This window comes from Mastigoproctus giganteus, chromosome 8 (assembly GCF_048544385.1).
Source record: "Mastigoproctus giganteus isolate SK-2022 chromosome 8, ASM4854438v1, whole genome shotgun sequence".
NCBI classification, from domain to species: domain Eukaryota; kingdom Metazoa; phylum Arthropoda; class Arachnida; order Uropygi; family Thelyphonidae; genus Mastigoproctus; species Mastigoproctus giganteus.
The window spans coordinates 19,755,905-19,775,238 of NC_143582.1; the positions used below are offsets into that span (position 1 = coordinate 19,755,905).

The window sequence follows — 19,334 nt, forward strand, 5'->3', positions numbered from 1 at the left end:
CCTCTGCTTAATATCTGCCCATCCTATGAAAGGCCTTGAATCCAAGTTTAAATTAGGGCTTGAACATAAAATATATGAGAAAGAGAGAGAGGGAGGCAGGGATAGTTAGTTAGTCTGGCTGGTCTGTGAATCATGTTTACATTGTTTATAATTATACCTAATCTCATTTTAGATTAGCACACACATGTTCCTCTGTATGTGAAAAGAACTGTATTTTGATTATTTGGAGAAAGGCATTACATGTGTATTCTGTCATAATATTAAATTCAAATTAAAAAACACTTCATACCACATATTTTTGCAAATTTGTGTAGTTTGTTGATGCCAAATGTAGTTGGAAATTAAATTAATTTGTTTCAACAAAAATGATCATTACACTATAAATAATAAAGTAATACATGCAATATCAGCTTGCTATTTTGTGACAGCATTTCCCAGCCCACTCGGTGTTTCCATTATCAAGTCAAAGTAATGGGAAAGGCAACTGGCTTGAAAGTCAGTTAAACTAAAATGTTTCCATTACTAACTGTTAAGAATATGAATAAGCAGTTCTGCTAAATAGAGTGAGTCAAGTTTTATGAACGTAGAAAAATAGATTAGCGAGAAATATTGGAAAATTGCAACCCCATAAGTATTAAAGACACCTGTTGCTATCACTACTTAAGTTTTACTTTTTGGCATGAGTTTCTGATTGTATTCCATCAGGTGCAAAAAAAAAAAAAATTTAATTGTTACTTAAGATTCTGCAGTGCAGTTTCTGCCAAGTTCAGAGGATTATTGAGTTTTACTTCTTGCTTATTAACCAGAAAAATGTTTGACCTGTTTCATACACAGTTGTAATTGTGTCCCCTAAATTTGGCTGCTTTGAGATCTTCTATGATGCAACTATTATGCTAAAAACAGTAGAAAAACTTAACTTTTTATTTTGGGTCCTTGATGACTGCCCAGCATGCCTACTCATAAATCATTCTGCCTGTTTCATTCCACATGGTTGTTCAGAGGTCCATATTTAGCAGTTCTGTTAAATATGGGCCTCTGAACAACCTTGTTTGTTCAGAGAATGAAACACTTAAATGAAATTAGGCATCATCACTTAAAATCGCACATAAAATCATCAATTTCCACCTGAGTGAAAACTTGGTTGGTGAAGAGCTACTATGATTGTTTGGCTTTGTTTCATAAATAAGCTGATTTTATATAGACATTTATACAAAATATGGTGTAAATTAGATTTTGATATTTCAAGTTGAAGAGGGAGGGAAGACACATTGCACAGATTTTTGGGGGAATCTGTTTAAAAAAAAAAAAGGCTTTTTTTTTTTTTTTTTTTTTTTTATTCAATTTGGACATCCTTCACATGGTTTAAAAAAAGAAACTATTTTTAATGACAGTTTTCAACACTGTTGCTAATATATTCCTAGGAAGCTAAATGAATTCCGTACAGTAAACCTTGATTTAAGGCCTCTATAGCCGAGTGATCAAGTACAAGGGTACATAAATGCACATGCTTAGCCTGTGTGACTAATAAATACAGGTAACCCTCATATAACATGGTAGTTAGGTTCCTATAAAATCTCATGTAGTGCAAAACCGTGTTATACGGGACTAAGAACCAGTACAAAAAGGAGGGTGATGTTCCAAAAGCTAACAAAAATGTACCATTTTTTTTTAATAACTATCGGAAACTTAATTTTTATTAAAAATAGTAATAACTGAACAAACATCTTACAAACTGTTTTACATATATATATGTCAGATAATGTGTTTTCATTTAATTTTCTTCCTCTTCATCTGCTAAGCACAATAAAACAAGAATGTTTTTTCTGTTGTAGAATATCTTTATCTTCTGAACTTTCTTTTGCAGCATCTAGATTTCATGCATCTTCTGCTCTCTTTAAAAAATCTGTAATCTAGGTTTGTTTACTTTTGCTTGATAGATCTTTGTAAATTTCATGGTATAGAGTGAAGCATTTTTGAAGCTCCCTTATGAACTTTGTGCTCCTTTCAGTCAAAGGATCTACATTCAAAAAAATAAGATTCTAATTGCTCCGGCTAAGCCTTCCTGTATGCTTTTTTAGTGTAAAATTTGGAACTTCAGAATTTTCATCTGTGCTATCATCCTCTGAATTGATTTGGTTTACCTCCAATGCCATTTCCACCAAATCTGCTTCAGCAGCCTCTTTTTCTACCAATAATTCGTGAACATCTTCAGTAGTCATATCATCAAAACCTTCCCCACCTACCAACTTAGCAAGTTCTACTATCGCACTGATTCCGTTTTCTGCCAGTTTGACCATATTTCCTGAACGAACTGACTCTGGCCATACATTTTTCCAGCACGCATTTAATGTTGAGGTTTTACTTCTTTGAGCAATAAAGCTATGATTCCGATACAATCTACAATTGAAAAATGTTTCTATGTCTCCGTCACTTCAATAGATTCGGAATCAATTTTTTCCAAAATCCATTGTAACGATTTTCTGATGGCTCAATTAAAGAAGTTCTTATTAGGTAGTAGGAACATTACTTCAATGTTTGGATGACTTAAATCTTTTGGATGGCCTGGCATGTTATCCAATAGTAATAAAACTGAAATTTAATTTTTCTGCTTTAAATAGTTTTCTACAGCTGGCACAAAACAATTTAGAAACTATTCTTTAAATAAATTGGCAGTTATCCAAGCTTTTTTATTTGCTTTCAAATATACCAGTAATGTGTTTTTATTTCCACCTTTCATTGCATGTGGATTAGAGGATCTATGAACTAGCATAGGTTTTACCATGTAATCTCCTAATGCATTACTGCACATAAGTAACATTACTCAATCTTTTGATGCCTTAAAACCTGGTGCAGTTTTCTCTTTTTTTGAAATAAACTTTTTTTTGTTTTGGGCATTTTTTTTTTATCACCTAAGACCTGTCTCATCGGCATTGAAAACTTGATGTGATGTGTTTTTGAAATTCTTCTGCATACTTCTTTGCAGCTTCATTATCAACCAGTGCACTTTTCCCCTTGAATTATTATGTTATATAAAGAGAAGCGGTTTTTAAAACACTCAAACCAACCTTTACTGGCAGTGAACTCCAGGTTAACAAAAGATTCTCCATTTTCTTTTAAATGGTTATAAATTTTTAGTGCCTTTTGTTTAATTACATTGCCATCTAATGGGATCCGTTTTTTACTGCTATCATCAATCCGTATACTGAGCGGTTTTTCCATTTCCTTAATTATTGGCACTCGGGGACAAGCTGTCATATTTGCAGAAATGAAAAATCCTGCAGCAACAGCAGTTCTAATTTTCTGTTCATTTTTCTTTATATTGTTGGTTCACTTAAATTTAAACATTTTGCAACTTATGATACCTTTTCCCCTTTTTTAAGATGATCCAAAATTTTTATTTTTGATTCTAGAGAAATAAAGTTTCTTTTGAGCAGTACTTTTTTAACTTTCCTTAGGTGTAATTTAAGGCTGGAATTTAATTCACAACAAAGAAATTATTCTAATATTGTTCTTAAGAACAAAGTGAGTGATACATAACAAAGTTTAATAATATGGAAAAATTTATAAACAATCAAATAAAAACCAAAATAACTTTAAAAGTCACAAACTGCATGCTTTGAAGTCACAATTTTTTATGGTCTTAAACCAGCGCAAGTTCAATAGCACAGAACCTAACATGGGGAATATCCAATATGTTTTTTTTTTTTTTTTCCATAATGACTAGTGAGTCACTAGTAGGGATTCACAAAAAAGAATGGAAATGTTGAAAAATTACATCCAACATAATAGCAGGGTTTTCCCTGCACAAAAGCTCAAAAATACAGTGTTATGTGAGGTTTGCTGCAATTCTCTAACCATGTTATACAATCCTGTACAAAGTTGTGCAAAGATTGCTGCAATTTATCAATCGTGTTAGAGTGAAACCATGTTGTAGAAGTACCGTGTTATACGGGGATTGCCTGTGTAGTATAATGTTCTTGTATTCTTTCCATCTTGCGAACTCCACTGACCTTATGTGGTCATTCCGGAGTATAAACAAAAAGCTTATTTAACAGACTATATGGGCCTATCTGTTAAACTTGATAGAAATACATATAGTCATTGAAGTTATTAGAATGTTATGAAAAAGTGCTGTGCTATGAAATAAATATTAAATGTTGCAATACTGTATTTTACTGCACTTGCCAGTTCTTGGAGTAGAAGAGCTCTAAATTTTGATGTGCCATATACTGTTGTTGGCCTTTAAGCACATGAGCAACTTACACCAAATTGCACCATTGTGTGTTATGTCTGTTGAAGTATGGGTTCATGGCCAATTTTCATGTTGTACTGGATCAAAATCCTAGAATAGTTCACAGGGAAAAAGTGATATTTCCTCTACTTGAGATTGGCTAACTACTTGCTGTGTCATATAGCAGCAGAAGAAATTCTGACTGAAGAATGAAGTTTGATGAGCTCTTAAGTACTCTCACTGGAGGTGTGGGTGACACTTGACTGATGTCTGACATGCTGGGCAGGCTAATGGGAGCTGATAATGAGGAAAATCCTGGCATCTTTGTTCTCTATGATGTGAATCTTCTAGAGGGTACAAAACATAATTTTATTTAATATTATTTTTTTTTCCATAACAGCAGGAACTTAGTACAGCATTTCAACAACAAGTTACTTTGAAAAAAAAAAAAAGACAAACCAAAAAATGTATTTTGGTTTGTCTCTGATTATTTTATACTTACTGGTAAATGAAAGGAAGGACAGCCTCCCCATTTAGCTGTGAGTTGAATCTGCTTTAATGTTAATTAAATTATTTCAACTGATGATAAATAACATCGGACTGAGGCAGTCACTTCATTGAATCCTGTATAGAAGAAAAGCACTTGGCAGATGATGTCCATTATTTCTGAAGTCTGTTGAATCAAGGGTTTATTGTACTTTTATCTGTAATCTTGCTCTGCTTTAATAAATGAATCTTCATTTTCAGCGTAGTTCAACAGTTACAGCATATTTATGATCTATTTACCTGTTTTTAGCAAATTGCACCTATCATATCATGTGATGGGAAGCAGGTATTATTAGATAAGAAGGTTGACAGGAAACTTACAAAAGAACATGTAGGTTATTCCCTATAATGGAATAATGTATCAAAATGGAAGATGATTATAAGTTATATATTCTTTGTTAATCTAGTAATTTTTTATTTGCTTTGTTTTTCTAACACTTTTTGTTATAGACACAAAATGCTAACTTTTACTTCATAACTTATTTGCAAATATTTTGTTTGTATTATGGTAGATATTATTATTTGTATTATTATGTATTATTAGTATTATGGTAGATATTATTTTTGTATTATATAAATAACTTGCCGAATATTATTTTTAAGCTTTTAATTAAGTTTTTACCTCATTTCATATTAGTTTGTTTAACACTATTTGAATATTTTGGTCTTTTTAGCTTGAAGGATTTTTTTTTTTTTTTTTACACTTTTTTACACTTTTGGATGATAAAAAATAGTGTTTTAATTTTTAAACAAGTTCTTCAATTTATTACAAGAAGTTTGCCAGAATAACCAAGAATGACTTTTATCTTGGGGCTAAATTTTGATATTTGAAGGCTGAAGTCGTTAGTTGTGAAACACAGAGTGATAGTGCATTGAGAAGTATCTTCACTGTAAACAGTAGTATATCATAAAGTGTGGTTTACGATGGAGCTGAAATATATTTGATTTTTGTCTCCTGAAATGGATAGCATCCTGTTGGAAACAATGATTTACTGAAAGTGAAACTGATGCGTACATTATTTCTTTGGCTTAATTTTAAAAAATAACCCCTTTTCAAACTCTTTATCATTGAAAAGTTGTCACCAATTATGCTTTTATATCATAAATTTCCAACATTTCAAGATCATACTCCTTCATAAAATTTTTACTTGTTTTTCTAGTCTTCTTCATATATCCAGTTTCTATTTTAAAGTTAATAAGACACATGTATGCTTTCCATTGACATGATCTTTTTTGATACAATAATTGATTGAGTACAGATACGATACTATAAACTTACTGCTTAAGTTACTTTTTAATATAAACTGTTCTCGTAAACATTATTGTTTTTATTTAACATGTTCAGTGTGCCGTAAATTTCGGAATGCTGAAATAAAATCAATGCATCAACATCCCCAGCATTCTGAAAATTCATTCATAGTGATTGAAAATTAAAAATTTGGAATTCATTGCTAAAAACAAACCCTTCTTTGGTGCTTAGCTGTAAATCAGAACAAATCTTAAAAGTTCATCAAAAGTTTATTCATATACATAAACTAACATCAAGCAAAGAACAAATAAAACTTGTGCCAAGTCTATAAACAACAGCCAAAGCATTACTGTAAAGCAATTATGGCAATACTGTGACACAGTGAATGTTAATTTCATGTGCCTTTATGTTTACAACTCATTGTTAACTGCTTAAGAATGACTACTCATAGGTGTGTCATGGCACAGTGTTTGGGTGCATTTTGAATACAGATGTGCATTGTGCCACATTACTCCTAGTGCTGTTTTATGCATAATAATAGCAGTGAATGTGTTAATGAATTTTTGTAAGCTTAATTACAGTCTTTTTTTTTTTTTTAATATATTATTTTTCAAAAGTGTTGATTGCTCTAGCTTTCACAATGGATGCTGTACTGCCTGGATTTTATTCTGTTTTCATTTTTATCTATTTCACCATTTTATCTGTTTATTTCATGTATCTGTCCATATTTTAAAACTTACTTTATCTTGAGTCACACAGTTTTCATTTTTTATTGATTATATTTGAAAGAGTCCTGAGCTGGATATCATCATCATTCTTCTCTTTCTTGGTGATTCCCTTCTCTCTCTCTCTCTCTCTCTCTCTCTCTCTCTCTCTCTCTCTGTAACTCAGAAATTTTTTTTTGGCTGGTGCAGCAAAAGCCTCAGGCTTCCTTGCACCATATAGCTATTAATAATAATATACTGTATTATTATACTTGGATTTCAGGAGACCTTTTGATACTGTTGCGCATGGAAGACTACTGTACAGATTGGGACAGTATGGCATTAAGGGCAAGTTGCTACAATGGATAAAAGGATGGTTGAGTGGGAGAAGACAGAGAGTGTTAATCAATAGATACTGCTCTACGTGGACTAATGTTATTAGTGGTGTCCCTCAGGGTTTAGTGTTGGGCCTATTGTTGTTTTGTATATTTATCAATGATATTGATGAAGGTATATCAAGCTTAATGTCAAAGTTGCAGATGATACAAAGGTTGGCAGGGTTGTTAATAACAGTAATGACAATGGTGGTGGTGTTACACTCATGGTAGTGGAGAATGAAAGAGACCTGGGGGTAATTGTGCAGTCAGATATGAAGTTTTCTGAGCAGTGCAGACAGGCTGCCAGAATAGGTCAAGGGATCTTATCAACGATATACAGGAATTTTTCTAGCAAGGATCAGGAGGTGATTATCCCCTTGTATACGGTAATGGTCAGGCCACACCTTGAGTACTATATATAGGTGTGGAGGCCTCATTTTAGGAAAGATGTAGAGCTGCTAGAATGAGTACAGAGAAGGACAACGAGATTGGTGAGTGGAACAAAGGCTTGGTGTTACCAAGAAAGGCTTAAGTTCTGAAAATTGCAGCTTCTGGAGACTAGGCACCTGTGATGTGTTCTAATTGAGGTGTATAATGCCTTGAATGTAGTAGTGGGATTCAAATAATTTAACAACCGGTTCGCTGCCCTAATGACCGTTCTAAGTATAAAAAACTATATGACGAAAGGTAGTTTATTATTTCATGCAGTTAATACTTAAATAAGAACAGTAAAAGAGGTCCACAAAACTAGATTATGTTATAAGAAAGAGTTTTAAAATATTAAATAATACCTGACAAAAAACAATAAAACTGTTATTTAAGATATTTCCATATTGCTTCTTGATTGGCGTCCTCACTTGCAATTTTCTTCGCTTTTATCCAAGCATCATTGGCTGAGTGGTTTATCCTTAACCATCTTTTCACTTTAGGAGTAAGGTCCCATTCCTTTAGAAGTAGGCTGATTAGACTAATAGTCATTGTGTTTGATATATTAGAAACAGTTAGGCAACTTCTCTTCTCTGAACATATTATGTTCATCTTTGAAAAACCCCTTTCCGCTTCTGCTGAACTTACAGCAATTGTTCTGACAATATTTTTAGCTCTTTGAACACTTTCAGGAATTGCATAATTCTGGAAATTTTTTAAAACGTTTTCCACTAAATCTCGATAATCATTAATATCAATTTGGTAATTAAAAATGTCATTAAATACGAGCACTTGTTCTTCAGCTGCTTTCCATGGAACTAGTACTTCTTCAATATTCCAGTAATCTGGCTACAAAAAATTGAGAAATTGTAATTTATTCCTATCTTGAAATTGGCTACAACTTGTTTTTAAATGTTCACAATCCATTAGTCTTTTTTTCAAATTCATTACGATGTTTTCTAAAAGTCTTCCCCGAGGAAGCCGGACAAATCGATGATTTTCTACAAATTTTATATTTTTTGAAGATTTCTGAAGTAATTAATTCATCAACTTTTTTTTTCTTATGGACCCTTTTCCTTTCCAAGCATTTGAAATGCTTTAATAGATCTTATCACGAGTTTTCCAGCCTTTATTATATCTATATTTCTTGCTTGCAGTGCATTTGAAAGAAGAGAAATTCCGTTTAAAATATCAATCATCAATGTGCCAAATCAGTTATAAAATATATATTTTCAAGACGGGCAGCCATACCTAAGTACTTTTTATTTGAATAAAAATAGTGATGTAGCGCTGGATAAGCGGGCCACACAGCTAGGGTTGACCTTAAACCACAGGCAGCCCATCTTGGTCCCAAAACTCTACCAATCTTTATAATTTCAATTCCAAGTTGTTCGGATATTTTTGGAAAGTTCAATTTGGTTCTTATTGGATTGATGAAAAATAGTATATATCTTATGAATAAATATTTTAAAATGATTTACTTGTTTTATTTCCTTTATTGAATCATCTAAAACAAGATAGAGGTGATGATTTAAACACTGCCTTATTATTATGTTTGGAAACTCTTTTGCAATCCTAGTGCTCACTCCAGATTTTCTCCAAAGCATAATGCTGGCACCATCAGAGCAAAATCCTATTGAATTTTTTTCTAGGTAGTTCTTAGTATGCCTAACATTATTTAAACTTTCCATAACTGAAGAACATATTGTCTCTGCATCTTGTTTTTCCAATTCAACTAGTTCAACGAAAATTGTTGGTGATGTAACTGAATCCAAGGCCAATTCTAATACAACAAATTCTGATTTTTGTTTCTTATTCAAAAAATCTGTCAAACTCTGTTGCCTTTTCATCCTTTTAAGTACTACTGCAAAAAATTTTAAAAATGTTTTATTTTAATATATTATAGAGTAGGAGCGGATATGTGCCTATATATTTGAATATTTTTACTGGTTCCGTCCATGTGTGGTCATATCATAAACTTTTATAAACCAAGCACTATGCTTATACCATTGATAAACATCAGTCAGAACACACATTTTCTTCATTTTATCGATACTAAATGAAAATTTCTTGCTGAATTAATAAATGGCATAGATTACCAGGTGCCCACCTTAGAGAGAGCCCTAATCACAAGTGCCATTTTAACAACCGGTTCACTGAACTCAACAAAAAATTAGGTATCGGTTCTGCTGAACCGGTGCGAACCGGCTGAATCCCACCACTGCTTGAATGGATTGATCAAGCTCAGTGCTAATGGGATTCTTCCTCTTGCTCAGATTACTCACTTCAGGGGGCATAAATTCAAATTGAGGAAATTCTCCTTTAGTCAGCAGGTGCTTGATAGTTGGAACAAACTTCCATCTGTCATTGTAAAAGTTGACAGCTTAAATAAATTCAAGGCAAAACTAGACAAACATTTGGAATGAATGGATCAGTGAAATGGGAAGGGGTTTTTTTTTTTGGCTGATGCTGTATAACCTTGCTTTCTTGCATCATGTGCCTCTACTAATGCTTATTATGTATACTTAAAGTGACCAGACATCCCGGATTTCAGTCGTTTGCCCCGCACTACAAACTATCCTGGATTGGACATGTACCCTCCATACTTAATGGCAAACATAATGCACATCATTTGCCGGGAACCAATGGTACAACGGAAAGAGTTTTTTGGTGGTAAATAAGTTGTGGACAACAACAAAAACACAACTGACCATAGAAATGCTGAAAGCAATACTACAAGTTAAGTGCAATTTTGCTAATTCTTGTGAAGAATTTTAAGAATAATAGCAAATAATAAAGAATTATTAAGAAAAATTCACTCACCTGAAAAATATATTTAATTTCTCTTGTTTTTATTGTTAAAAGAAGTATGTATTTTTATCATTGGTATTGTTTCACAGAAAAAACTTAACCTTTTTTCGCTAAACAAAAATGAAAGCCGATAAAAAAACAAGACCCGCCCTAAATGTTTTTTCTTTCCTTCTAATTACAACTATTTTTCTCAGTTGATGCCCTTCGTGCAACCTTCTGTTTATCGTGTAGTGTAACACAAGGGGTATCCTATACTGAATTTCAGCCTTTCTGCAAAAAAAAAAAAAAAGAAAAAAAAAAAGTCAAATTTTTTTTTTTTTTTAAGAAGTGTGATTTTTTTTTATAAGTTTAGTTCAAAGAAGTATATGTATTTAATTTATATTTTGTATGTTAATATTTTTTATAAATGAAAAATAAATTTAAAAAATATATGTGTATATTATTTCTTGGGGGTTGTAAAATCCCCCCCCCTCCCAGATGTCCCACATTGGAATACTAAGGACCTGGTCACGTTATGCATACTTATACTGATACTTACACATATACTGTATACTTGAATAGGTTTTCAAACCAAGAATGTTTTTTTTTTTTTTTTTGATAATAGGAGCAGCACATGGTCTTTCTTCTATACTTCAAGTACTGCTTAGTTTTCCAGACTTTCTGATAGCCAATCCAAGTGCAGAAACTGATATTAAATCTTCTGTAGATTTTATGCTGAGTCTTCAGACACCAAGTGGAAATTTTCCATGTGCAATGGATGAAATTTCAATACCAAGGGATCCAAAAAATGAATTAGTTCATTGGTGTCATGGAGCACCAGGTAAGTATTAAATATTTTTGTACATTAATTTAATGTTTTGATACCTCTCATTAAGAACTAGTTTGTGACCATTTTTGTAATATAGTGTGTGTGTGTGTGTGTGTGTGTGTGTGTGTGTGTGTGTGTGTGTGTGTGTGTGTGTTAGACATGATTATATACAGGAATTAATGTTATGCAAAACTCGCTACACTACCTAATAAAATGGAGATAACACTTGAGCGACTTTTTGATTTTCAGAGCTGTAAGCTATTAAAAATCAAAAATTTTAAATACCAAAACTTTTTAAGCAGATTTTGAGATATTCGAAACTTAAAAGGTTGGAATTCATATAATTTAAATAAACCATATTGATAATAGGCCATACATTACAAGCTTGCAGTACACTCTTCTTCAGATTTAATGTAGTGGCAAACGTAATGAAAATTCTAAAAGTTTAAGACTTATATGTTATCTTCTTTTCTCTTTTCTTAGTAGTGGGCCATGTGCTACTTTACATTTTGTTGTCTGCTTTGTGAATGCCCTAGTGGGATGTAAGGAATGCTGAGCAGGAAAACTGATCAGCAATTAGCCAGTAGATTTGTTGCATACATTATGTCCCAAAGATAATCTGTTGGATTGGCTGGCTGTTGGTGTTGTTTGTTTGGGTTATCTATTGTTAGCTGCTGCCGTCCTCACCATTTACAAAAAAAAAAAAAAAAAAAAAAAAAAAACCCACTTGTAAACTGATTTTTTTTTCTTCTCAAACCAAAACATTGGTTTATATTAGGATATGATACCATGGGCCAAAATTAGGGAAAGTATCTGAAACTATTATTTATGTATTTATACTTCATCAAGGATGTAATTTTTAAGCCCACTCATTTTGATTTCAGTAGTGTCCTATTCCCTGTGACTTGCATAAGCCTGTCAGATGTTGTGGGTGGTGGAGGGAGTAGTGTGAATGCTTCTGGGTGTGATGCTGTGTTGGTGCTTTGCATTCTCTGCTGTTACTTGTTAGATTTACTGTCATATCTGACAAGTAACAGCAGAAAAGAATCTATAGTTTGATCCCAGAACACTGCGAAACAACCCCCATTTTTTTATTATTTTTTTTATGGAAACCCCAAACACGAGAGGTATTAGAACCTATAGTACTTAGTACCGTGCTTGGGTTGGAAGTTGAGAAGACGAAAGAAGATATTTGTTGATATTAGACTTGAACTTCTGTAGACTGTAATTTTCAGGAAATACATACGAAAGAAGGTTGTTCCAGAAAACGGCAGTTGAATGAATAAATGACGAAGATGAAAAGTTGGTTCTGTGAATTTGAAGTTGGACAGTAAATGGATGTTGGCGGCACGTGATCGGACTGTTTTGAAAGAGAGAGAGCAGGAATTATAGAAGCCAATTCAGAAGAACACTGCCCATGGAAGTATCTGTAGAAGAAGCATGCAGCAGAACCAGTATGTCTATGAGACAGCGAATGGAGAGACTCTGTTAGAGATGAATCATTAATTAACCTAACTTCCCTCTTCTGAACACAATCAAGAAGCCTGAGAGAGGTTTTGAGGGCACTACCCCAGATGTGGCAACAATATTCCATGGTAGGGCGGATTTGCGATTTGTACAGAGTGAATAACTGTTTGGAAGAAAAGTAACACTGAGAGCGAAAGAGAAGACAAAGTTTTTCAGATGCAAAGGAAGCAATATTTGTAATATGCTTGTGCCAAGAGAGATTAGAAGTCAGGGTAATCCCCAAAAGAGATATATCATTTTGCCTAGAAATTGGAGTGTCACTAAAGAAAAGCATAAGAATCTTTTTGCCAGATATAAGACAAGACTGAGTTTTAGAAGGGTTGAAATCAACTAAGTTGTCTTTGCCACACTGTAGAAATACAAGAAGATCGGCATTTAAGGAATTGGTAGCAGATTTTTGAGAAGTTGAAGCTGATTGAGCAGAACAAGGTTTCTTAAAATGGAAAGTGAAATGCAATGTGCTATCATTGGCAAAACTATGGATAGGATTTCCAGTCAATGAAAGAAGGTCATTAATATACAAGAGGAAAAGAGTGGGGGGAAAGAACTGAACCTTGGGGGACACCGGCATTAGCGGAGAAGTTAGAAGACAGAGAGCCAGCTACCATTACCCTCAGTGAGCGATTAGAGAGAGAAAACTGGATAACCAATTACTAAAAACAGTTGGCAAACCATAAGATGGAAGCTTGTTTAGAAGACCTTTATGCCAAACACGATCGAAAACTGTTTTGAAAGATAGAGCGGGAATTATAGAAGCTGATTCAGAAGAACAGTGCCCATGGAAGTATCTGTAGAGGCATGCAGCAAAAACAGTACATCTATGAGACAGTAAATGGAGAGACTCTGCTAGAGATAAGTCATTAATTAACCTAACTGCCCTCTTCTGAATGGAATCTAGAAGCCTGAGAGAGGTTTTGGGGGCACCGCCCCAGATGGGGGAACAATATTCCATGGTAGGGCTGATTTGTGATTTGTACAGAGTGAACAGCTGTTTGGAAGAAAAGTAATGCCGAGAGCGAAAGAGAAAACCAAGTTTTTTAGGTGCAGAGGAAGCAATATTTGTAATGTGCTTGTGCCAAGAGAGATTAGAAGTCAGGGTAATCCCCAAAAGAGATATATCATTTTGCCTAGAAATCAGTGTCACCAAAGATAAGCATAGAAGCAGAAGAATCCTTTTTGCGAGATATAAGACAAGACTGAGTTTTAGACGGATTGAAATCAACTAAGTTGTGTTTGCCCCACTGGAGAATTACCTGAAGATCAGCATTTAAGGAATTGGTAGCAGATTTTCGAGAAGTTGAAGCTGATTGAGCAGAGCAAGGTTTCTCAAAATGGAAAGTGCAATGCAATGTGCTATCATCGGCAAAACTATGGATAGGATTTCCAGTCAATGAAAGAAGGTCATTAATATACAAGAAGAAAAGAGTGGGGGAAAGAACTGAATCTTCGGGGACACCAGCATTAGTGGAGAAGTTAGAAGACAGAGAGCCATCTACCACCCTCAGTGAGCGATCAGAGAGAAAACTGGATAACCAATTACAAAAAACAGTTGGCAAATCATAAGATGGAAACTTGTATGGAAGACCTTTATGCCAAACATGATTGAAAGTCTTTGAGATGTCAAGGGTAACTGCTTGTGTTTCACGGAACGTTTCCATTGAATTTGTCCATAAATGGGTAACACAACCAGAATATCACCAGTGGATCAACACTGACGGAATCCATACTGGCGATCATTGATCAGACGGAAGGTTTCTAGGTAGTTTAAGAGTTGGTGGTTAATTGATTTCTCCATTACTTTAGAAAAAGTAGAAGTAATCAAAATGGGACGATAATTGGATAGGAGGGATTTGACAACTTTTTTTAGGAACTGGCTGGATATGAGCAAATTTCCAAGCAGAAGGAAAAACACCTTAGGAATAAGAAAGTGAAAAAAAGGTGGCAAAGAACAGGAGTAAGTTCAGGAGCACAGGTTTTGAGAACAAGTGGTGAAATTGAATCAGGACCTGGAGCTTTCTTAGCATCAAGATTTGTCAAAATCCTTCTGACATCCTTTTGACGGAAGACCACAGGAGGCATTGAATGAAGCAAGTTGGAAATGGTGGGGATGTTTTACCAAGATCATTAACATGTGAATTGGAAGAAAAATGGGATGCTAGCAGGTCAGCTTTATCCTTGACTGAAGTGACAATAGAGCCATCTGGTTTTGACAGAGATCAGAATGCTTGGCTAACATTAGGGCAAGAAGCAAGTTTTCTACTCTTAGCCTTTTTTTTTTTTTTATGAAACCCCAAACATGAGAGGTATTAGAACCTATAGGATCTATCCAGTTATATTAAAGGAGGCAGCAAAGAAAATAAGCAAACCCTTAGCCATAATTATGGGAGCTTCTTTGGACTCGGGGGAGGTACCCCTAGACTGGAGATGTGCAAACGTGACCCCAATTCACAAAGGAGGATCAAAGGGTGACAAAACTAATTCAAGAAAATAATCATAGAAGCTATTAGGCTTTTCTTACCAACTAAGTACCATTCAAAGGATAGACCAAAATTGGTGTCAGATGAACAAATGAGACTCATTTTGCAGAGAAGAAAAATGCAAAGAATCCAGAGAAAAATGGCAAAAACTGCTTTTCTTATGTAAACTAGAGGGAAGAGGATGAATCACATAAGTCCACTTGATATTGAGGGTTCAGCTTGATGATCCTGCTCAGGTTGCTGACAAGCTGAAATAAGTACTTTGCACATGCACTCATAGATGAGGAATTCTATAATGGAGTAAATGTCAGAAGTTTTATCGAACTCTGCTATGAAGCTAAAGGATATTTTAATAACCGAGAAGAAAATGGAAAAGAAATTTCTGAAGTTAAATGTAACATAGGCACCTGGGGTTGATGAGATCTATCCAATTATATTAAGGGAGGCAGCAAAGGAAGTAAGCAAACCCTTAGCCATAATTATGGGAGCTTCTTTGGACTCGGGAGGTACCCATAGACTGGAGATGTGCAAATGTGACCCCAATTCACAAAGGAGGATCAGAGGCTGACACAAGTAATTATTGACCTGTGAGATTAACTTCTGTTCCAGGAAAATTAATGGAGGCATTGGTTAAAGTAACACTGCAGGATGATCTAGACAAGACTTCAGTTATAGCTCAGACACAGCATGGTTTTATCAGGGGAAAGTCTTGCCTGACCAATTTGATCGGATACTATGATGCAGTCACAAAAGAACTGGATGCAGGGAATAACTTTGATATTATATATTTGGATCTTAGAAAGGCTTTTGATACTGTTGCACACGAAAGACTGCTGCTCAAATTGGATCAGTGTGGCATTGGAGGCAAATTTCTGCTATGGATAAAGGGAGAGGGAGAAGACAGAAAGTGGTAATCAATGGACACTGCTTATTGTGGACTAATGTTATTAGTGGAGTCCCTCAGGGTTCAGTGTTGGGTCCATTGTTGTTTTCTGTATTTATAAATGATATTGATGATGGTATATCAAGCTTAATGTCCAAGTTTGCAGACAATACAAGGGTTGGCAGGGTTGTTAAGGACACTACTGATGCTATGCTGCTGCAACAGGATCTGGAAAAGTTGAGCAGATGGGCTGAGAGGTGGCAAATGAAGTTTAACATTGACAAATGTAAAGTTCTACATATGGGAAACAGTAACCCCAGAGCAATGTATCAACTCTGTGGTACTACACTGACAGTGGTAAAGAATGAAAAGGACCTGGGGTAATTGTGCAGGCAGATAAAGTTTTCTGAGCAGTGCAGATGGCCTAAGAGTAGCTCATGGTGTCTTGTCAATGATATATAGGAATTTTTCTAGCAGGGATAAGGAGGTGATTATTCCCTTGTATAAGGCAATGGTCAGGCCACACCTTGAGATCATACAGGTCTGGAGGCCTCATTTCAAGAAGGATGTAGAGCTGCTGGAACGAGTATAGAGAAGGGCAGCAAGAGTAGTGAATGGAACAAAGGGAACTTTCTTCTCTTACGAAGAAAGGCTTAAGTTTTGCAGATTACAGAGATTGGAGACCAGGCACCGGCAGGGTGATCTGATAGAGGTGTATAAAGCCTTGAATGGTTTGAGCATGCTCAATACTGATGGGACTCTTCTTCTTGCTCAGAATAATTACCTGAGAGGGCATAAATTCAAATTAAGGAAAGACAGATGTAGGATAGATGTGTAGAAATTTGCCTTTAGCCAGTGGATAGTTGGTTGGTGAAACAGACTTCCATCCCTTGTTGTGGAAGTTGATAGCCTAAATAAATTTAAGGCTCAGCTGGACAGGTATTTCGAATGAACAGAGTGGGAGTGGTTTTTTTTTTTTTTTTTTTTGCTGATGCTGCATAAGCTTGCTTTCTTGCATTATATGCCTCTACTAATAATACTTCGTACCATGCTTGGGTTGGAGGTTGAGAAGACGAAAGAAGATATTTGTTGACATTTCTCTTTTGCTCTCGGCAGCAAAAGAGAAAACCAAGTTTTTTAGATGCAGAGGAAACAATATTTGTAGTGTGCTTGTGCCAAGAGAGATTAGAAGTCAGGGTAATCCCCAAAAGAGATATATCATTTTGCCTAGAAATCGGTGTGTCACCAAAGATAAGCATAGCAGCAGAAGAATCATTTTTGCGAGATACAAGACTGAGTTTTAGAAGGAATGAAATCAACTAAGTTGTCTTTGCCCCACTGGAGAATTACCCAGAGATCGGCATTTAAGGAATTGGTAGCGAATATTCGAGAAGTTGAAGTTGATTGAGCAGGGCAAGTTTTTTCAAAATGGAAAGTGGAATGCTATCTTCGGCAAAACTATGGATAGGATTTCCAGTCACTGGAAGAAGGTCATTAATACACAAGAGGAAAAGAGTGGGGGAAAGAAGTGAACCTTGGGAGACACCAGCATTAGTGGAGAAGTTATAAGACAGAGCGCCATCTACCATCGCCCTCAATGAGCAATCAGAGAGAAAACTGGATAACCATTTACAAAAAACAGTTGGCAAATCATAAGATGGAAGCTTGTTTAGAATTCCTTTTGCATTCTTTTATCGTATGTTTATATTAAATTTTTCAAAGTATTGCTGATAAGACATTTTCTCTGTTGGTTATTTCCATTAATCCTCTTGTATATGTGCATTTAAATATATGTTTACCACTAGTGGGCTTAAAGTCTGCTGCCATCAGCAACAAGCTACCAACAGTCCACACATGTTCAGAAAACTTGTCCCAGCAAGTCCACATGTGAAAGGATTAAGAACTAATTTTAATTAATTATATTAGCACTCCACTGTATAAATGTTTTATTGTGGAGTAAGTGTAATTAATTAAGAATAGTTCTTAATTATTAAGCTGATAAGGATTTTAAAATCTTTAATGAACTCTGATGTAATTGTGTCAGTTGGCAACAAGTAAATAGTGCTCTCATAATGTCTCTTACATTAAAAACATAGAAATAAGCATTTAATGGAGCTGGAATATTGGTTGAATGGAAGGAAAGATTCTGACAGAATCTAGTTGCATTGAGTCAGACCTAATATAAATTAGTATACTGAAGTGCTAATCAAATTAAAGTAAAATTCAGATATTTTTTGCTTTTAATACTTGTTTAATTTATTTATGCAGCTGTGATAAATAAATAATCTCTATTGGTTAAAGCCACCCATTGTGCAAATGGTGTATGCAAATCCCCAATCATGGCAAGTTGTTAGGGGGTTCACAAATGATATTTATCCATTTCTTTTGCCTTTAAATATTTTCATTTTTAGTAAAATATATACATTTTGTAGTTTATAAGATGTTGAAAATTACTTGCTCAGTGCCTAATTCTTATTATGTGTATCTTATTTATAATATCCTTGTACAATTTGGTTATTTATTATTGTAATAATTTTTTTTTTTTTTTTAAAGGAGTAATATATTTGATGGCCAGAGCCTACGTGTTGTGGAAAGATGCAAAATATCTTCAAGCTTGTCTTAATTGTGGGGAACTTGTTTGGAAAAAAGGATTGTTGCGAAAAGGGCCAGGCATTTGCCATGGAGTAGCAGGCAGCGGATATGTTTTTCTGTTGCTATACCGTTTAACCGAGGATCCAAAACATTTACATCGAGCTCTTCAGTTTGCTGAATTTATCTTCACTGAAGAATTTAAAAGTGCTCGTACTCCAGATTGTCCCTATAGCTTGTACGAAGGACTGGCAGGAACAGCTTGCTTTTTGGCAGATATTCTCCAGCCGCAGTCTTCAGAATTCCCTTTCTTTAATGTTTTAAGTGAATAAACTTCTTCAAGCTATCTTTGCACATGTGCATTTTTGTTTGTTAAAATTTTATTTGGTGTGTATGTGTGTCAGTCACTTTTAGAAGAGTTATAAAGATTTGAAGAAGTGTTCAAGATGCATTTAACATGTAGTTTTAATATCAAGTTCTTGCTTGAGCTTCTTAATTAAAATGATCCTACTACAGTTTCCAAGTTTTAATGAATGTCATCACACACTAAATATCTTTCTAAACCGTAGTGCTGTACATGGACTTCATAAACGATAGTGATGTTTTCAGTCAAGCAGACTAGATGTTTTTTTTTTTCTTTAATTTATTTTCTTATCACTAAAATGCATAATCATTTTACATCAGTGTATAAGAAAAACTGTCATAT

The 19,334-nt window shown here is 34.5% G+C and overlaps 1 protein-coding gene across 1 annotated transcript in view; it reads left to right on the forward strand.

Moving 5' to 3' along the window:
• Window positions 1-19,039, forward strand: part of LOC150081314 (lanC-like protein 3) — a 33,135-nt gene extending 14,096 nt beyond the window's left edge. Inside the window, exons 3-4 of the mRNA XM_090379138.1 lie at window positions 10,949-11,164; window positions 18,593-19,039. Coding sequence (XP_090235264.1) covers window positions 10,949-11,164; window positions 18,593-18,960 — 584 coding nt within the window. The 3' untranslated portion in view covers window positions 18,961-19,039. The remainder of the gene's footprint in view (window positions 1-10,948; window positions 11,165-18,592) is intronic.
• The last annotated feature ends 295 nt before the right edge of the window (window positions 19,040-19,334 follow it).